This window comes from Paramacrobiotus metropolitanus, unplaced genomic scaffold, assembly GCF_019649055.1.
Source record: "Paramacrobiotus metropolitanus isolate TYO unplaced genomic scaffold, Prichtersi_v1.0 Parri_scaffold0000239, whole genome shotgun sequence".
NCBI classification, from domain to species: Eukaryota; Metazoa; Tardigrada; class Eutardigrada; order Parachela; family Macrobiotidae; genus Paramacrobiotus; species Paramacrobiotus metropolitanus.
In genome coordinates, this window is record NW_026570459.1 from 67121 (window position 1) to 84047 (window position 16927).

At 40.0% G+C, this 16927-nt stretch overlaps 1 protein-coding gene and 1 long non-coding RNA gene across 2 annotated transcripts; one reads left to right on the forward strand and one right to left on the reverse strand.

Moving 5' to 3' along the window:
- Nucleotides 1-618: 618 nt before the first annotated feature.
- Nucleotides 619-7578, reverse strand: LOC129601481 (chymotrypsin-C-like). The gene is made up of 4 exons (XM_055500305.1): nucleotides 7257-7578; nucleotides 1468-1674; nucleotides 994-1311; nucleotides 619-922 (listed from the first exon to the last, which is right to left on the reverse strand). Exons 1-4 carry the CDS (start codon nucleotides 7452-7454, stop codon nucleotides 845-847), a joined length of 801 nt encoding a protein of 266 aa, XP_055356280.1. The 5' UTR covers nucleotides 7455-7578; the 3' UTR covers nucleotides 619-844.
- A 3658-nt stretch (nucleotides 7579-11236) lies between these two features.
- On the forward strand, nucleotides 11237-12537 carry LOC129601482 (uncharacterized). Its single transcript, XR_008692234.1, has 3 exons — nucleotides 11237-11639; nucleotides 11720-11780; nucleotides 12402-12537. It is a non-coding gene; the product is annotated as an uncharacterized LOC129601482 (long non-coding RNA).
- Nucleotides 12538-16927: the final 4390 nt, after the last annotated feature.

Here is a 16927-nt window from a genome sequence, read left to right on the forward strand (position 1 = left end):
GGAAAAACATAACCGATATACTGTATTTTGGTGCAAAAATGAAAAGAGCATTACATTTCGCGGTGGTACTGGCTCTCGCGCTCGTGCAGTAATGTGGTTCGCAACCACCGCTAATATCGTACAATTTCAGCAACCCATCAACCGCACTGCTAGATTACCCAGAGTAGCTGCTCCGATTTAAAATCCTTAAAATATTGTAAAATGGTCTATCAGAATGACTTCGATTTACTCCGTTCGTACAGCTAATACTGCATTTTCGGTCGCTACTCAGAAACCACCCAGTAGCGTATGGTAACTGTACCGCTTCCCTAAAATGCTCGCTCATCCAAACGATTTTAAACATAGCGCAAATGAAACTGGTGCGGAAAGAAGTAGAAAGCGTTTGGTTCGAGTATGGAAACTGACTGCTATAACTCGTACAACACCAACATGTAGCAACAGAACGATCCACAGTAAATAAATAAGTACCTCGTAAAATTATGACGCCAATCTGAATACATAAAACGCATCGCCAAGCTGAATAAATATCAGGATATAAAAAAACAGAACGAGTGGGGCAGAACATATGGCTGATATCAGTTACTTCGTTTATTGCGTTAATACAAGTAGATAGAGTAAACATCCAAAAATGATTAATGACTGCTCAGAAAAAACCTAACACATGCTAACTATTTGGTTTACTGGTCGCTCAACCGTACTCATTTTTCAAGATACCACAAAAAGAAGTAAGTGTTTAAAAATTTGGAGCTGTTCTGATGATTCTGATGATGAACAGTTACAGTAACAACTGCACTAATTACTTGTATAACTTGTTAAGTCGACACGACACTGATTCGGTACAGGGTCAGTAGTAATGAAACGCCGGTAATGGGCCAGGTTCAGGTATTAGGAAAAGCGCTTTCTCCCTGGAAACAGTGACGTCCTGCGGAAGAAGGTTCGTAAACATCATTGCACATAAAAGTTAAAACACAATTCCGTGTAATGCAAATGTACCCGCACGAATGTATTGCAACCACTTGATCCTTGGACCACAGGGACCGAGCGACAAATGAGGGGGCTGCCACTGTCCCCGGGACCTGGAAACTCTTGGCCATAGGCGCACCAGTTGAATTCAAAGATTCCTGGATCAAGCGTTTTGCACTCGAATGGTGTTAGAGGAAAAATTTGGCCTTCTTGTAGGATCGGCGAGGGCGTTCCATTATGCCCTAGCGAAGAGCCCCATCCCGGCAGCCTACAGGCTTCAGGAAACGGCGGGCTGTGCGCAAAACTGAACGGTGCCGGCATCATCCAGGGAGTGAATTTGGATATTTCCTAGTATCATTTTATTTCATTTTTTCGTGCCAAGGCCAAGGAATCGAAAGACTTCGCGTGAAGTTACTTTAAATGTGCGAATTATAATGCTTCTAATTATTATCATTTTTTTAAGTTAAATAATTGAGCTTGTAACCGGAACTACTTATTGTTTACCTCTGCTAGGTTCCAGAGGCAGATATCGTGTTCACAGGCCATTCGATTATATTCGTCATGGCAGTGATATGAAGATATGTTGATATGCACTGCGCTTTGTTCCTCCTCATCTAAGTTGTGGCGTCCCATCGAACAGCGGATTATGTCGTTATACTCTCTGAATGCGGCACAGATATGCGCTGCCGTTATTACTCTCTTTCCATTGACCTATAATTTAAATATGGAAGTAGTGCATAATTATTGATTATTTCAAGAGAATTTCTGATTTGTTTGTGTTTTACATAAGCCTTCTCAAACTAGGGCAAACATGTTCCCGTAAATTTAACTCGCTCAGCTATCTCTGGGTTCTCCACATCAGAGAGAAAGAACACAGAACACGTGCGTACGTACGTACACTCGGAGATACTGATTGCATTATTTTGCGAATAATATCTCAGCGGGATTCATAAGCTGAACATTTTCATAAATATACGAATTCTAGCATGCACCTTGATCGGCGTGCAAATTCCAGCATTACGTTTTGGCCGGTAGCAAGTACTGTCAACAGTTTAGAAGGACTACAAACTACAAAGTGAGCGAAAATTACACTGTCGCTTGTACGGAATGTACTGCAGTGCTACCTTTGGAAGCAGTGATTTTGTAGCAAACAGACAGCTGAATTCATCTATGAAAAGGACTACTCTTGAGGACATCAGAGTTTCATAGACACATAATTAATTTTCACAAATTTGATAACGCAGTTTTAGCAACGCAGTATCTATTATCACATAGCTGAAGCTAGGGAGGCCATTTTGGCACAGTGACCAAAATGCTGAACCATAACATCTAAAGTGCGAACATGATGTAAACACGATGTGTACGGGCAAGGGCGAAAAGGTATATGGTATCACGGAAGAAGATCTCTAATATAGCTCCAAAAAAATCTGGGGCAACGAGATCGGAAAAACCGTAAAATAATGAAAACAACTGTAAACGCCATTTGATTCAGGATGTTCACAAACATGCATTTTATGCATGTTCACATGCATTTTATTTCTAAAAAAAATTGTTCTAACCCGTGCCACCAGTGCCGGTTCCGGCAAAACTAGCAGCTGCAGTAAAGCTTTCAAGGTAAAACTGAAAATAGTACAAAATATCGAGTTGAAATTCTATGGCGATATTAAAGCACCTTTAAAATTTTATTTATACATACTGACATAAACTTACTATAGTGTGAAAGGACTGGGAAGCAACCGTTTGACGTCATCACTATCGCATACACGGGAGGGCGGCTGCCATGGTGACAGTTAAGCGTTTTTGTCTGTTTTCTCAACAGATTTCTCTTCTCTTTTATTTTTAGCGCACCAAATATTGGTTTCTGTATTCAGTTTGATCTTTTACAATATCAGAAATCTCCCGATGAGAAAGAAACTTGAGAATATCTTTTAAAAGGTACAACAAAAGCTGTGGAAATATGGCAAGCAATAGCACAGCCGTGCTTTCTGTATGCGATAGTGATGACGTAGTGGAACGTGGCGCAGTCCGTTCCCAGTCCTTACAGCTATAGTAAGTTTATGATACTGATGTTTAATCACCATCTTGCTGTAATCAAATTGTAACCCTCAAATGTCTAAAAGGAAAAAACTATTCAGCAGTGAGACTTTTTTACGCCGAAAAAATGCAAGGAAAAGACAGAGCACAGAAGAATTTAAAGACTGCTCGTCGCAGCGGATAGATTTCGAAATCTTATTAATTAAAACGCTCAAAAAAGCGTCTTAACAACTACGAGGGAAACTACTGGGAGCTTTTGTTCGGAAATTGACAGCAACAATTGCCAACAAAGGAAATTGGCATTACGTCTATCGGTCTATGTAACGAAAATTTTAAAGCGGGGTGCTCAAGCTCAGCCTAAACTAACACTTATAATATTATATTGTAGCGATAGTATTTGTACGAGTATTTGTACTCGTACAACCGATAAGACCACCCCGTTATGGTTCATCATTCCATCGTGTTATGAATTTGTGGCCATTTTACCGGCTACTTCTCCTTCTCATGAATTTCTAGAATTCAGTCTTGTACTTAGCTTGCTACAGCTTGAATCTACTTGATTAACCGTGTTGGTCCTACTCTCTTGCCCTAAAGGGCCTAAACCATGTTCCGTTTCTTGAACGCCATTGTTATTAAACCTGCCTGAGTTACGCTGTTGCGTTTGACCGCTTGGGATGAACCAGCGTCATCCCCATCGGAGCCACTTGTGTAATTGTGTGAAGTCAGTTAAGAACGTCCTCGGCCAGCATCGTTGCCGGCCGTGCCACCTTTCATCCCAACAGCCGCATAATCGTGGTAACGGCTAATCACTAACCCACTAGAACAGCAGCCAGATAGGCTGTTGTTACAATATTAAACAGTGAGTAGTCAGTCAGTCGAAGGAAAGTTCTCAAGAGAACTGACCTTGCATTGCCGAGTAAACGGAGTAAACATTTAACAGAATCTTTAGCTACGTTGGTAATACAATAAAATGCTCGAGGATTCAGCGTGCAAACGAGGCATCTATTATGGGAACAGCACCACCGGCGGCGAATTTAGACGAAATTGTCTCTATTATTCAACCGCCTTTGCTTGTAGATGTCGCTGTGTTACTCGCTGTCTTTCGTTTTCTTGCTGCCTTAAAACATCGTAAAATTTGTCATCGGAATTTAAATACAGCCCTGCTACGCCAAGTTCGGACAGTTACATAAAATAAATTCAAAAATAAGTTTCTTCGTCATCATGTTTTTCTTTTAACACTTTTCTAGTGTAACTTTTTGTTGCGGATCTAATGATACCAAAAATAGAATCTTCCGGCATGTTACTGAGCAGGTAGGCGGTGATTAAGTGGGTGGGGCTGTGTTGGTTTTCAGGGTGCTTATTACTGCCCCTCTAGAAACTTCACGAACCTCAATTTTTAAGTGAGCTGTTCTGGAAACTGTATATCTGCCCGAGAGGTGTTCGTTACAGTTCAACAACTCAGGTCTGCGCAATCGGTCCTCGAGGTAATCTCAAACCAAAGTTCGTCTCCCATAGACTTGTATGTTATAACCCACCCGATGAAGAACGCGGCTGCCTAGCGTACAGATGTAGATGATTTGAAGTTGACCGTTTCCATGGGTAAAACACGGGTCAAACTACACGATTTTAATGAATCGACAGCTATCTACCACACAGATGGGAAGATGCAAGTGCCAGACAACTGGAAGAAAAACCTAACAAAGCAGTGTCTAAAAAATGTTATGATTGATATCATAATTCGTTGGGACTAAACGTATCGGGTTTTTTGTGGGAATGAAAAACCTGAAGTAGACGCAAAGTCATCTGTAAACCAGATTTTATCCAGATTAGACATCTACGACCGCTCACGGCTGTACGGCGAGCGCCGGGAAAAGGTTATCCTACATTTTGACGGTGCCCGCAGGAAGGCTGCAAAGGTCACGTAGTCTTGGTAGAAACAGGGCTCTGTTAGGCATCATCCGGAAGAAAATTGAATGGCAAACACCATAAAATTAACTGATTTAGACTAGAAAAGGTGTGGAATTTTTAAACGAATTGTAAAAAGGGAGATGCATCCCAGAACAGATGAGTCGAGCCGTTTTTGGAAGCTGGTCCGTTCTAGTTTCAACCTCACTGTAACTCGAGGCATGCTTTCAGCGTAAAAACTTTAAATTAAAAAAAGTTGCTGGACACATACGCTGATCATATAAAAATGAAATGCGATTCTAATTGTTAACGGGTGACTCGTGATAATTTTTCGAGCAAAGTGTCCGAACTTGGCGTAGCAGGGCTGTAAATACGGTAGTACAACATAAAATGCTCCTGGTAATCAGGGCATCTTGATTTTCCCAGGATTTTTAACCAGATGCAGATTGATAAGCTACACTTGAACAAACGACATTTTGAAACTGCAGGCTACGACATTTAAATATCGTTCAACGTTAAGCTTGAGTTTCTACTTACTTACTTTCTGAGTTGGGTTGAGTTTAATGTCCTTGCAACAGATCTTCCACCCTCTCTATTGTAGGTTTCAGACAGTACACAATCAATAATCTTGCAATCATGCAATTTGCAGCTCTTTGACAACAATAAAAGCATATTTAACAAAGTTAACATTATGGCGTACGCATAGCAGAAGAAAAGTAAATCAACGATTCACATACGTATTATGAATAATCTTTAAATCCATATATTTCCCTAATATTTTATTTGAAATCTAGTGACGGAATATATATGTACCTACGAACGTTTATTATTTCTAGTGAAAAAAAATTACTTAAAAGGGCTGACCTTTCTCTGCTATCCTAAAAGTTTCTAGGATTTCAACTTAAACCGCACATACCCCTTTCAAGATTAAAATGCGTAGGAAATAGTCATAATCAGTACCACGTAATTCAGAATCCGGCAACATTAATATTCAAAAATAATAAGCTTTACGTTTTCGAAAGATTCAAAAACAGTAGCATGTGAAATCAGCAAGAGTGATCGAACTTAAAAAAAAAACTTCATTGCCTCGTCATGAAATTTGTCCGGGCCCCGAGGGATAAGGTTTTTCAGACTATGATCAGCGAGCCGTATGCCACAAGAAACGCGGGCGAAGCCGAAGCGGTTTCTTTTATGTTACTCGTACTAACACAAAATACTTGTTACAATATTAGACCGCGCACAATGCACATCATGATGCGACCTCGCTTAAACCTTACGCAAACACCTGACACAAACGAATACAAATCTGCTTTCTCCAGTACTTCAGTTATCCTTCAAAAATTAATAATACCGGCTGTTGATTTCGTACTACATAGCCTGGCTTCCTCGTAATTTTGTTTTCCTTTATCCTGTTTAAAAATTCTTGTGGACGATTAGGCTGAATGTTTTTATTAATCAAAATTTGCACCATTTCCGATGGGTCTACAGATGCTAGCGTCAAGGTGTGTTAGGCTGCTGTGGCTTCAATTCTAAACTTTCTGTGATGCTTTTATTTTTGTAACCCTACTTACTACGTACTAGCAGACCCCGCGCAGTTTCGCGCAAACTGCGCGGAAGAAGTAAACTACAAATAAGCTACCTTGCGTGTATGATTAAAAGACTACTATCTTTTCTACCATCGCCAGTCTATCGAAGTAGGTTATTTTTGAGCGGAAGAGCGGATTGACCACCGAATTATAGAATATACCTAATTTTTACAATGAATGCGACACTTTAATTCGGATTAAATTGTGTGCTGTCTAAACTGCACTTAATTTGTAGTATCATAATATCATTCCTTACACCAGGTGTAAATGCTGCCCGGTGCCTTCAGTTGCACTATCGGAAACAGCATCCATTCCAGTTTTCCATAAACTGCATATCTACAGTAAATTGAACCCTCATATTAAAAAGTAAAACCCTTTATTAGCACAAGCCAGTTAGAATACCCTAGTTAAAAAAAAGAAGTTACCCTTAAAGAAGTTAGTGATTAAAAAGTTACCCTTTATAACAAAATTTTATTGTTAGGCCTCAAATTAGAGACGCGCGTTTTGAATATCTTTGATACGCTCGTATAAACGCTTTTGGGTTTTATCAAGTATGTTGTGGAAGGGGGTAACGATCGGTACAGTACAAAAACGGATTACGCGTCGGTACCAAAACAAAAAAGATTTTCTCACTTGTCAACTTTAGAAAATTGCCCGCCAAGCTACGCACAACCAAAAACTGGTTTTCATAAGTTAAATTTTTGCCGCGCGGAGTCCAAGTGTGTTATAATTTACCGTTGTAAGGAAATTACCGTGTTCAGTACTCACCAGTATTCCGGAACCAGTGTGAATCCACGATGCAGTCGTGTCGTTCCATCGCTGTACGGAGACGAGGAAGGGATAGCCATAAGCAGCCGCGTCGCGGCCGGAGATGAAAATAGCACCATTATACCAAGTTGCGAAGACGATTAAAATCGCCAAGGCAGGCGCATAACGCGCTGCTTTTACAATTTCTGATCGAAACATGGTTACAGCGTACCAGTGCAATAACTTTGATGCAGCTAGAAATATTTAGCGTACAGAGATACGAATTAACAAAGTAGTAATTAAGCCCCGCAAAGAAATGTTTTTATACTTGGTATCTTCTTTGGCTATATGTGTACGAGTAATTTACTATATGCCTGCGTGGAGCACATGCTATCATGTTTGTTCGAACTTTGCATACAAGTATACCGACTGATTGCACATCTCTTTATGCGGAAACAATCATCATTGTGACATTTTTTGCTTGATGCTGACCGATATCATGCCGGTCTGGGCTTGTGCTGGAGACGAACCAAAAGTTCATTCTTTAACTTATCGCGTTCTTATGATCTAGATGCTGTGATTCATCGCCGCCCTGTGCAGTCGGTACTTACGGCTCGCTGCATGTCGCACGATTCAAAATTTTACTGGAACTATTATCATGTTGCCACAGTAGACAGTGGGCTTTTGTGCAGCAAAGCATTATGTTGCACATTAACCAGAATAGAATGTAGTTTTGCTAATAAACAGTTGCTAAAAAAACAACCAACATATCTAAAAAAAACCGTAAAAATGACGGGTGCTGCTTGCTGTCTGTAACACGACTTCGTAGCTAACCCGATGCCAGTTTAGTGCAGTTACAGTAGCCGCTAGATGAAATGGCACCACTTTTAAATCCGGCCGCTGTCTGTCCTTTGCCGGGCTTCCCACACGCGAGCTTCTAGAACTTTGAGCAGCGTCTGCGTCGTTTTTCATACATCCACATGGTGCCACTTTATCTAGTGGCTACAGTATATAATAGAACTCTTTGGTGCCGATTCGCAAAATTTCATCCAGTTCTTCAGTTTTTCCACCGCTTCTCGTCAGCACTTCTCAAAAGACAAACGAAGTACTATGGTGGAAATGACCATCAGCTTATAAACGTATAGCAAAGATTGGTAATTATTGTTTCCGGTTACATACAGAACAACTACTAAAAGGGGCATATTCTTTATTGCAAACGCACAACCGCGTAGCGAAACAACCTCCAAACCCCCAGGACAGACACGGAGAGGAACATGTGGATGCAAAACGAGCAGGAGATGGCCGACGAGTCAGAGCAGCGCGTCGCGAATGGCGTGGCAGAAGTCCGAACGTTCAAGGAAATCGCGTTGAATGTACTGCTGGTAGCAGTCCCTTTTCCAGTGGCCTTGGGCTTTCAGCGCGAATGCGGAAATCCCCAATTGTGCTGAAAATGTTGCGGCACCGCTGCGTAGCGAGTGGGCGGAAATGCGGGATGCATCAAGGCCGGCGTGGCGGGCGCACGTGGATAGTAGGCGGTTGTATAGACTGGAATACATTGGTGTCAATGTACCATTCTCATAATAAGAAAACAAAGCGCTCGAAGCACTGCAGCGGTTATGCTGCATCAGCTCCTTGGGCGCCGCCCTAGGACACGAATAGTTGTCCCGTCCAGTCTGGGAACTGGTATATCAATTGTTTTCTTTTGAAAACGATCGGTTTTTAAAACTGTAAATGACAACAAAGCACCTCTGTGCGTAAGCCGCACGTCGCGATAAAGCAGATGCGAATTACACTTGCTCTCAAACAGGTTTGAGCTGCGCAACAACGAGAAAAACCCAACCGCTGTTGCGGCCCAAAAACAACGCCGGAACTTCTTTTCTATAGCGCACATATTTTTGTGAATTTTTAGCAAATCGCTCGGCAATAGCGGTAGGCGTTTATTTGGCAGCTCAGTACGACTGCGCTGCAGTCCGGCCAATGCTTGCCTGATGACGAAATGGTTAAGGTCAGGTGGGTCAAAATTATTAAATGTGTGAAACGTTACCAAACTGAAAACATAATTTTTAACAGTAAGAAATTCTAATCTTTTCGATAAGTGAGCAATATACAAGGCAATAGTTTCTTCTGTGGTTGGTAGCGCTCGCAGGACGCAATTTATACTGCGCACAGAAGGAAACAAATGTTCTCCACTGAGAGGAGCGAGTTCTGGCTGTGCCGGCTGCCATCGATTTCAGGCGAAGTGCCAACAAAATAATTGCAACAGTGAATGCTACCTCAGTGCCGAATGTGGCTTCGTACACCTAGCGCACCCTTTGTATACTACTGGCTGCCAACTGGCCACAAGGGCGATGGTGCATGGTGCTCGCTAATTGGTTACGGTACAGCACACAAACGACAGGAGACAGCACAACAATACAGACATACTCCACCTCCAACAATAATACTCAGAATATGCGCATAATCTTGCCCGATTATAATGTATGCTGCATTCTCGGTGCATTGCCACGTTAGTAGATAAGTAACTGAAGGAATTCAAAATTTATCACATATTCAGCGAAAAAGTAGACTTTACTTTAATAAATTTTCACGTTACTAAATATACCAAATTTCAAAATTATTAATTTGCGTGGAACTTGCGCTATATTACTAACTACTGTCGTACTAGCGGTTATTTAATTTCATTGTTAACAAAATCACAGCAAAGTTGCCAAGAAAAACAACATCGGACGCTAATTATTCCCGACCAGCCAATCTAAATGCTAAAAAAAACATCCTCGTTGTCTCTCATGTCAATAAAAGTTCCAAGGACAGACACTGCACTTCCTCGTCGTACTAGTTATATGCACCTGCGCTCACAGTATAAAACCCACGTCAAAAAGTATTTTCTAAATTACATCAAAATACTGCAACATATCGGCACTCTATAACAACATATATCCACGGCAAAATTCGGGCAGCCGTTTAGAAACCAGATTTTATATCAGCACAAATTTGTGTCGAAGTTACATCCTTTTGCTGGACAAAGCAAAAGCTTCGTAAAAGCCGTTTATACGTTGTAAATTCATCTGCGTTGTTACAAAATATTAATTACATTTACAGTAAAACCTCTCCTTAAATACACTTCTTTATTAAATACACTTCTCTATAGCATTCAACCTTTAAGGAACCGAATTGGCTCCCATGTTATAACATAGGGGGATTCTCTTTATAACATTCACCTCTTTATAAGCCTTACATACACTTTCCGCGGAACCGAATGTAGTTGCACCAGTGTATGAAACCTCTGAACTACATTCAGCTACGGTTAAATACCGCTGCATACAGGTAACCGGATGCAATTTGTCCAATCAGAATATCGTCAAATAATCACGAGTAAAGTTTGTGTAAGTGGTAATAATTGATCTAGAAGTATATTTCAACAGAATATTCTTATTTTATAAGCCTTGAGATATTAATCCTACTTTAAAATGAACGCTAAACGAAGTTTGTCACTGTCTGTACAAATATTTGCTGCTGCCTTAATGTTGTATTTATAAAGATACTGCTAGTCTGCTACATTCCCCACCCCCGCCCCAAAATATACAAGTGCCCCCTGGGGCAGTTGCCCTTTATAAAATACACACCGGTATGAAATACGAAACTGATGGAACCGTGCCTGTATTTTATAGAGAGGTTTTACTGTAACTGGTAAGTATATAAAAAACAGAAGCTTTGCTAGTCGATTGGCATAAATTGTCTACAAAGTAGTAATGCCAGAAAATTGATTCAATTTATGTATCGTAATTACTGCGCGCTAAATTTTCACATGATACTGTATAACCTTGATATGCAATCAGTAACGAAAGTATAGTTTCGGTGCAAAATCAAGTGTCGGTCGACCGACATAAAGTATTAGACACTGCAAAAATAGTCGCAAAATGCAATTTTTAAAGACTTATCGGCTCACTTTGCTTCTGAATGCATTGCGAATACAAATATTTACAAATATTTAGCGTGTAAAAGTCCGCGTGACGATAAAACTTTTGCTGCAAAGTTCAGTCAGTGAAAGCTGCTGTTATGCCTTCTCTGATTGGTCGAGCGGCATTCTGTGTTCAGAACACGTTCACGTTCAGCGCCGTTGTGCCGTCTCTGCTTATGGAAAGTTGGAAACTAACTTTAAAACCCACAATTATTGACTTTCTAAAAGCCACGCTTTTTAATTATGATTCTTCATAACCATCTCCAAGTTTTCCGTTTTATGGCTGTCGACAGCCAGATCCTTTTCAGCATTTGCGTGAAAAGTGATGGTGCGGGCATTCTGTGCCGTAACGCTGCTAGACGCAGCACGTCTATGGAAGAACACGCAAGAGCGCGTTCTTGTCTGCGATGCTGCAAGGAACCCTCGAGTTCTGTAATGATTCTACGGTGAGAATTTCAATGAAATCCCAAATGTTAAACGCCGGTTTAATAGAAAATCATTTTTTATTTTGGGTTAATGTTTTCAGGTCATTGGAACATGTTGCACAGCGGGAAGATTGTGCATGACGACATGCAGTAGGACTGCAGGTATACGTTTGATGAATGATCGTAAAAAGCCCGCATTTTAGTGGTGGTTTTATTTGAGATGGGATCGCTTTACGAAACATCGCCAGCACTACAATGATGTGCAGCCTTGATTTGCTAAAAACGAATTTTCAACTAGAATCTTAATTCTGCCTTTATGCATGTCGACATGCAAGCCTTTAAATAATTGGAGGTTTCAATATATAATAAACAAAAAATTCTATCTGGATAGTAAATAAAACTTTTATTTGCGTATGACTTTAAGCTCCTATTTTTTTTCTTTTATTTTTCAAAAAAATAAACTACAAATCGCATAGATTTGTTGCTTGCAGTATGACGATAATAAAATGATAATCGTAGAAACGTTTCCTTTTTCGAAAAACTTTAAATGAAGCCATATGTTTTTAATTTTGAATTTTTTTTATCCTTTAACTGATTTTTTTATCTGCAACAGCGTTTTAATTTTTCAAATGCAACTGCATGTCAGCATGCATGGATTACACGAAATAATTTAAAATTTGCCAAGTTTTGAAAAACATTAGAGAAGAAAACTTGTTGTGTCGAATGCATATCCAGAGACATTTAAATAGCCGTAGTTAAAATGTGCTGAATAATTTTTTGCAGGATCGATGAATGAATTCTCTGTTTCGTCGGCTTCCGGAAAGCAGTATCGCCGTGAAACGCATGGATGTCGACATCCAAAATTTATAACTGAATGCCACATGTTACCTTTTATTGATTTTATGCTGAGCTGCTAAAAGCGTACTTTTCATGAAATAATGGCTTTTGCGGGATAAACGTGTAGCGGATTGTGTTTTTATTGTTAATGGCATCGCCGCTGTGCTTTGAAAAACATCGCTGTTACATACCTGAATAAATATATTTTACATCGATTAGGCATATCGAAATCGGTCATTTTAGTATAAATCTAAGGGTTATTACATGGTCTCTAATATCTACATTTGATTCAAAAGTTACCAATAAACTATATCACAATTCTGACGAGGGAAACTAGCCCGCCATCATCTGCGCAAGTGCTTACCGCCTAAGAAGGCGCATTTCAGATTTAACGCGGAGTGTCGTCATCGGCAGACTCCCAACGAGGTGGCAGTCTGGTTGTGTTGCGTTCGAAACTGCAATGCATTCCTAATTTGAAATTAGGATCTCGGAAATTAGTAATTTCCGAGTTCATTGCAGTTTTGCTATTTTTACTACACTTTTACTTTTACCATAGAAAAGGATAATGGTTGTAGTACGCGCGCGTATTCTTAGCCGGTCCTGCCTGCCAGTCTCACCAACCTATGTTCGAGTTGTAATGAATTATGCAAACAAACTGCACCGTCGAATTTGCAAGTCAGGCGGCCGAAATCGGCTCAGGCGGTTTTCCGGTACGTAACAGACTGAATCCAAGCCGCAAAATCACTACTGATTAATTATAATTTCTGTACGAGTACGCTTAGCGTTTATAAAGTCGCACTTGTAAGTCCTAGAGTAGTACTTATAAATTTGTTGTATCGACCACAAGTTATACTACAGCCCTGCCAAGCCAAGTTGGGGCAGTCATAAAAATTCCTCAGATTCTGCCACTGAAGTCTACATTTCTTTGTTATTTTTTCCTGAATGTTCATGGTCTATGGCATCTTTTATAATTACGTTTCTATGCAAGAAGCTAAGACACATGGAACAGGAACCAAAGTTGAAATTTCATATTTCTTGCAAAAATCGAGTTGCTTAATGAGAAATCTAGGCTTCAACTCAATAAAATTTTATAAATTATGGGAGGTTGAGAACTGCAAACTGATACCAAAGTTTTCTAAAGGTCTCTTCCTAGCTTCCCTTTTCAAAAAAACATTTCGCTAGAAATGATCAGTGTTCTAGGAAACCACATTCTACCGCAGGTCATTTCTAACATACAAGTCTATGGGAGACTCAACTTGTTGTAAGGTCACCTCGAGCACGGATCACGCAAAGTAATTCTACTTCACCGTAATGGACACCTTTTGGATACCTCAACAGTTTTCAATAAAGGCTCTGTAAAAGTTCCGATTTGTGAATTTTTTACGGGAGCGTTTATTAGCATCCAAAAATTCCCTCCCTCCCTTTCCCCTTAATCCCCTTTTGGCTACATAGTAGCACACCTAGGAGTTACAGTTTTAATGTTGAGTGATCCGTTATAAAAAGTTACACCAGAAAATGGCAAAAATAAAAACAAAACGATGAGCACAAATATTTTTAAATTTGTTTTGTGCAACTGCTCCAACTTGGCTTGGCAGGGCTGTGTATAATATGTTGGTGATGTTTTACTACTAGTACGCAAAATCTTAAGTAATGTAAGTGATACAAAATGCCAATATGATACAAAATTTCTACAAGTCTCGCCGTGGAATTATTTTGATGTTGAGTGAAGAATTTCTCCATTCACCGCACCGATCGTTTAAATTATTTCAACGTTTTCCGCTACTCTATAACAAATGTTGTATATCAGTACATTATAGTATATACACTGTACCGAGAACTACAAGCTTGTTCGGTAATTTTGACGAATCTATACAGCGACTTACACAAATTTGCGTGTTACGCCAAACTTCATACTACGGCGCGCCACGCCACACTGTTTAATCACGTAACATGCATTTGGCTGGCTGGTGGATTCGAAATGTTGCGCGACTATCTGTACTGGTGTCACGGTATCTTTCCGCGCCGGAAATGCAGGATAATGAGTTTTTTATGACCTGTACACGGGGCGCTTGTCACTTGTTGAACGGTGCCGGTACAAACGCGGTTCGTCCGTCGCGACAACGATGTTTTCTATGCAGTTATTACCCATTACTTACTAAATTTTTCTCGTATTTATCTCGTATGTTATTATCTCATTTTCTTTTTATTAATATTTTTTTAGTGTATAGTTACTGTATATGAATATTAGTTTTGGCGCATTACATTGCATTTTTATAAGATTTGAAATATCTCTTTGAGTTTTTCCGCTTGCATTTCTTTTATTTTTTTATTCCGCTCATACTTATGTTTAGCGGGGTATTACTTTTTTTACCTATTAAAATTAATATTCCCATAAATTAAATAGCAGAGTGGAAATCCACTGCTTTATCTATGCATTACGCTCTGTACAAGCTTGTCCGGTAATTCCTACGTAAAGGTACAGCTAGCGCGAAATTTGCGCTTATAACGACGGCCACTTCACTACGTTTATGAAATTGCCTAAATGCGCTCCGCAGTCACATTGTCACTTACTGCCCCGACCATTTTCTAGTCACTTTCCGCGAGGCAGTTACTTTTATTCTCCTAAATTATATAGAGTGCAACAAGCCACCAGCCAGCCAAATGCATGTTACGTGTTTAACCCGTTCCACACTATGCGTGTTAGACCGACATGGTAGAGGACTTCTTCTCTGTAGTCCGTTGTTATGAACACAGATTATTTCTGTTGGTTTTGTTTCAAAGAAGTTATGTTAGACGACAGTTTAAAATATATAACCGTAAGCTGGGTCATATCCGGAAGGTCCAGAGGGTGACCAAACATGATCAAAACTGACCAAACTGGGCTCCCGGAGGTCCTGCTTGTCTGTACAGCCACCCCCACATCAGATAATTACCAAAAAAATCACAGGAAAACTAATTGCGGAGTTTTATAAAAACATGAAGCAAAGTTCCGAAAATTAACGCCCACTGGCTAGTACTGGTTACTTGAAAATCCCATGTCGGTTATGACACGGTTGGGCACGGTACTATTTTATTAATAAGTGTCAAAAATTCATATTGATTGACAGAAGCGTCCTACAAGATACAATAAACAATCAAAATAAAGCTAAAAAAAAGCTGTAATAACTGACTTGTACATAGTGGTCAGTGAAGTGACCATTGGTCAGCGATGACCGGAAATTCGAAAAACGTAATTTTTGACTAAACGCAGTTAAAATTAATGTGAAGAAAAGGCAAACAAGTTGCGGAATGACCGCTGTGAGTAGCTCTAAAATTGCTATGACCCGTACTACCGGGAACAATCAGAATTCAAAAAATTTTGCAGTGTAACTGCTTGCGTATAGAACGCCATTATTGCCATGTACTGTAACCTACCAGCTGCTCCATTGTTCCAGAGAAAAATCATATATTCTTTGCAGATTATATCGGAGTTACACTGTAGTAATGAGTGTGAAATCTTGCAAAAATTATTAACTCGTGTCTACACTTCGCATAGTGAGCATCAAAAACATTTGAACCTTCCGGTTCATGAGCGCTTGTAACCTTTAGAAACCAGTCTGTGCAAAGCGGTTGGTATAACGGAAGAGAGCATTTGGGAGTAAAGGCAGCCTCCGTTTATGCAGCTGAGCATTATTTAGCAGCGGTGCCGACGTAGACAGTGCAAAGTATAATCAATCACTCCCACACAATTTGGATAATTCGTGATGCTTAGGAGTCGGCTAGTCTACCACCACAAGTCCACTAGCAGAACTGCCTTCCTTTGTAAATACGAGCATTTGTTGTTTTCTATAAAGTTTAAACGTAAGTTAGATTGTACGAGTAGGCTTTTTGGCAGGGCTTTATTGACCCTACTGCGCGATACCCTCGTTTTCTCACAACTGGTCACTTGTACAACACTTTGAGAATATGTTGTCTATGATTCCTGCTAGCTATCTCTGCTACGGTTTTCGGTTGCACAACCTGGAATAGTATTACTTCCACTGTGTAGACGTCACCAGGACTGTGGTCAACAATAGGTCAAGTGACCAATTGTCCAAACCGTAGAGCAAAAGTGACCAACTGTTGCGAAATATCGTAGTAGCGCTTATGTACTGGTGAATATTAGGATTTTTTCGTTTCTAAATTTTCCTTGACCACTGGTCATCTTGATGACCATCGTAATGCACCTGTGTTCAAGTACTCGTTGAGACCTATCGTTTAAGCAATTGGCATATTCTGTGCGATTTTTCTATCGCCTGTTATAAACGGCAATGGATAACATGTCGGAGCAACATGGTTCCCAAGCGTGTTAGCTCGACATGGTCATCTCCTGCTTGACCTATGGTCGCTAAAATTCTGAAAAAAATATTTTTTTCTTAACTGAATTTTTCTATCCCAAACTACCAATTTTCGAAACGATAGTCCCATCCCTTCTAGTACCCGGTTTTCCTGGG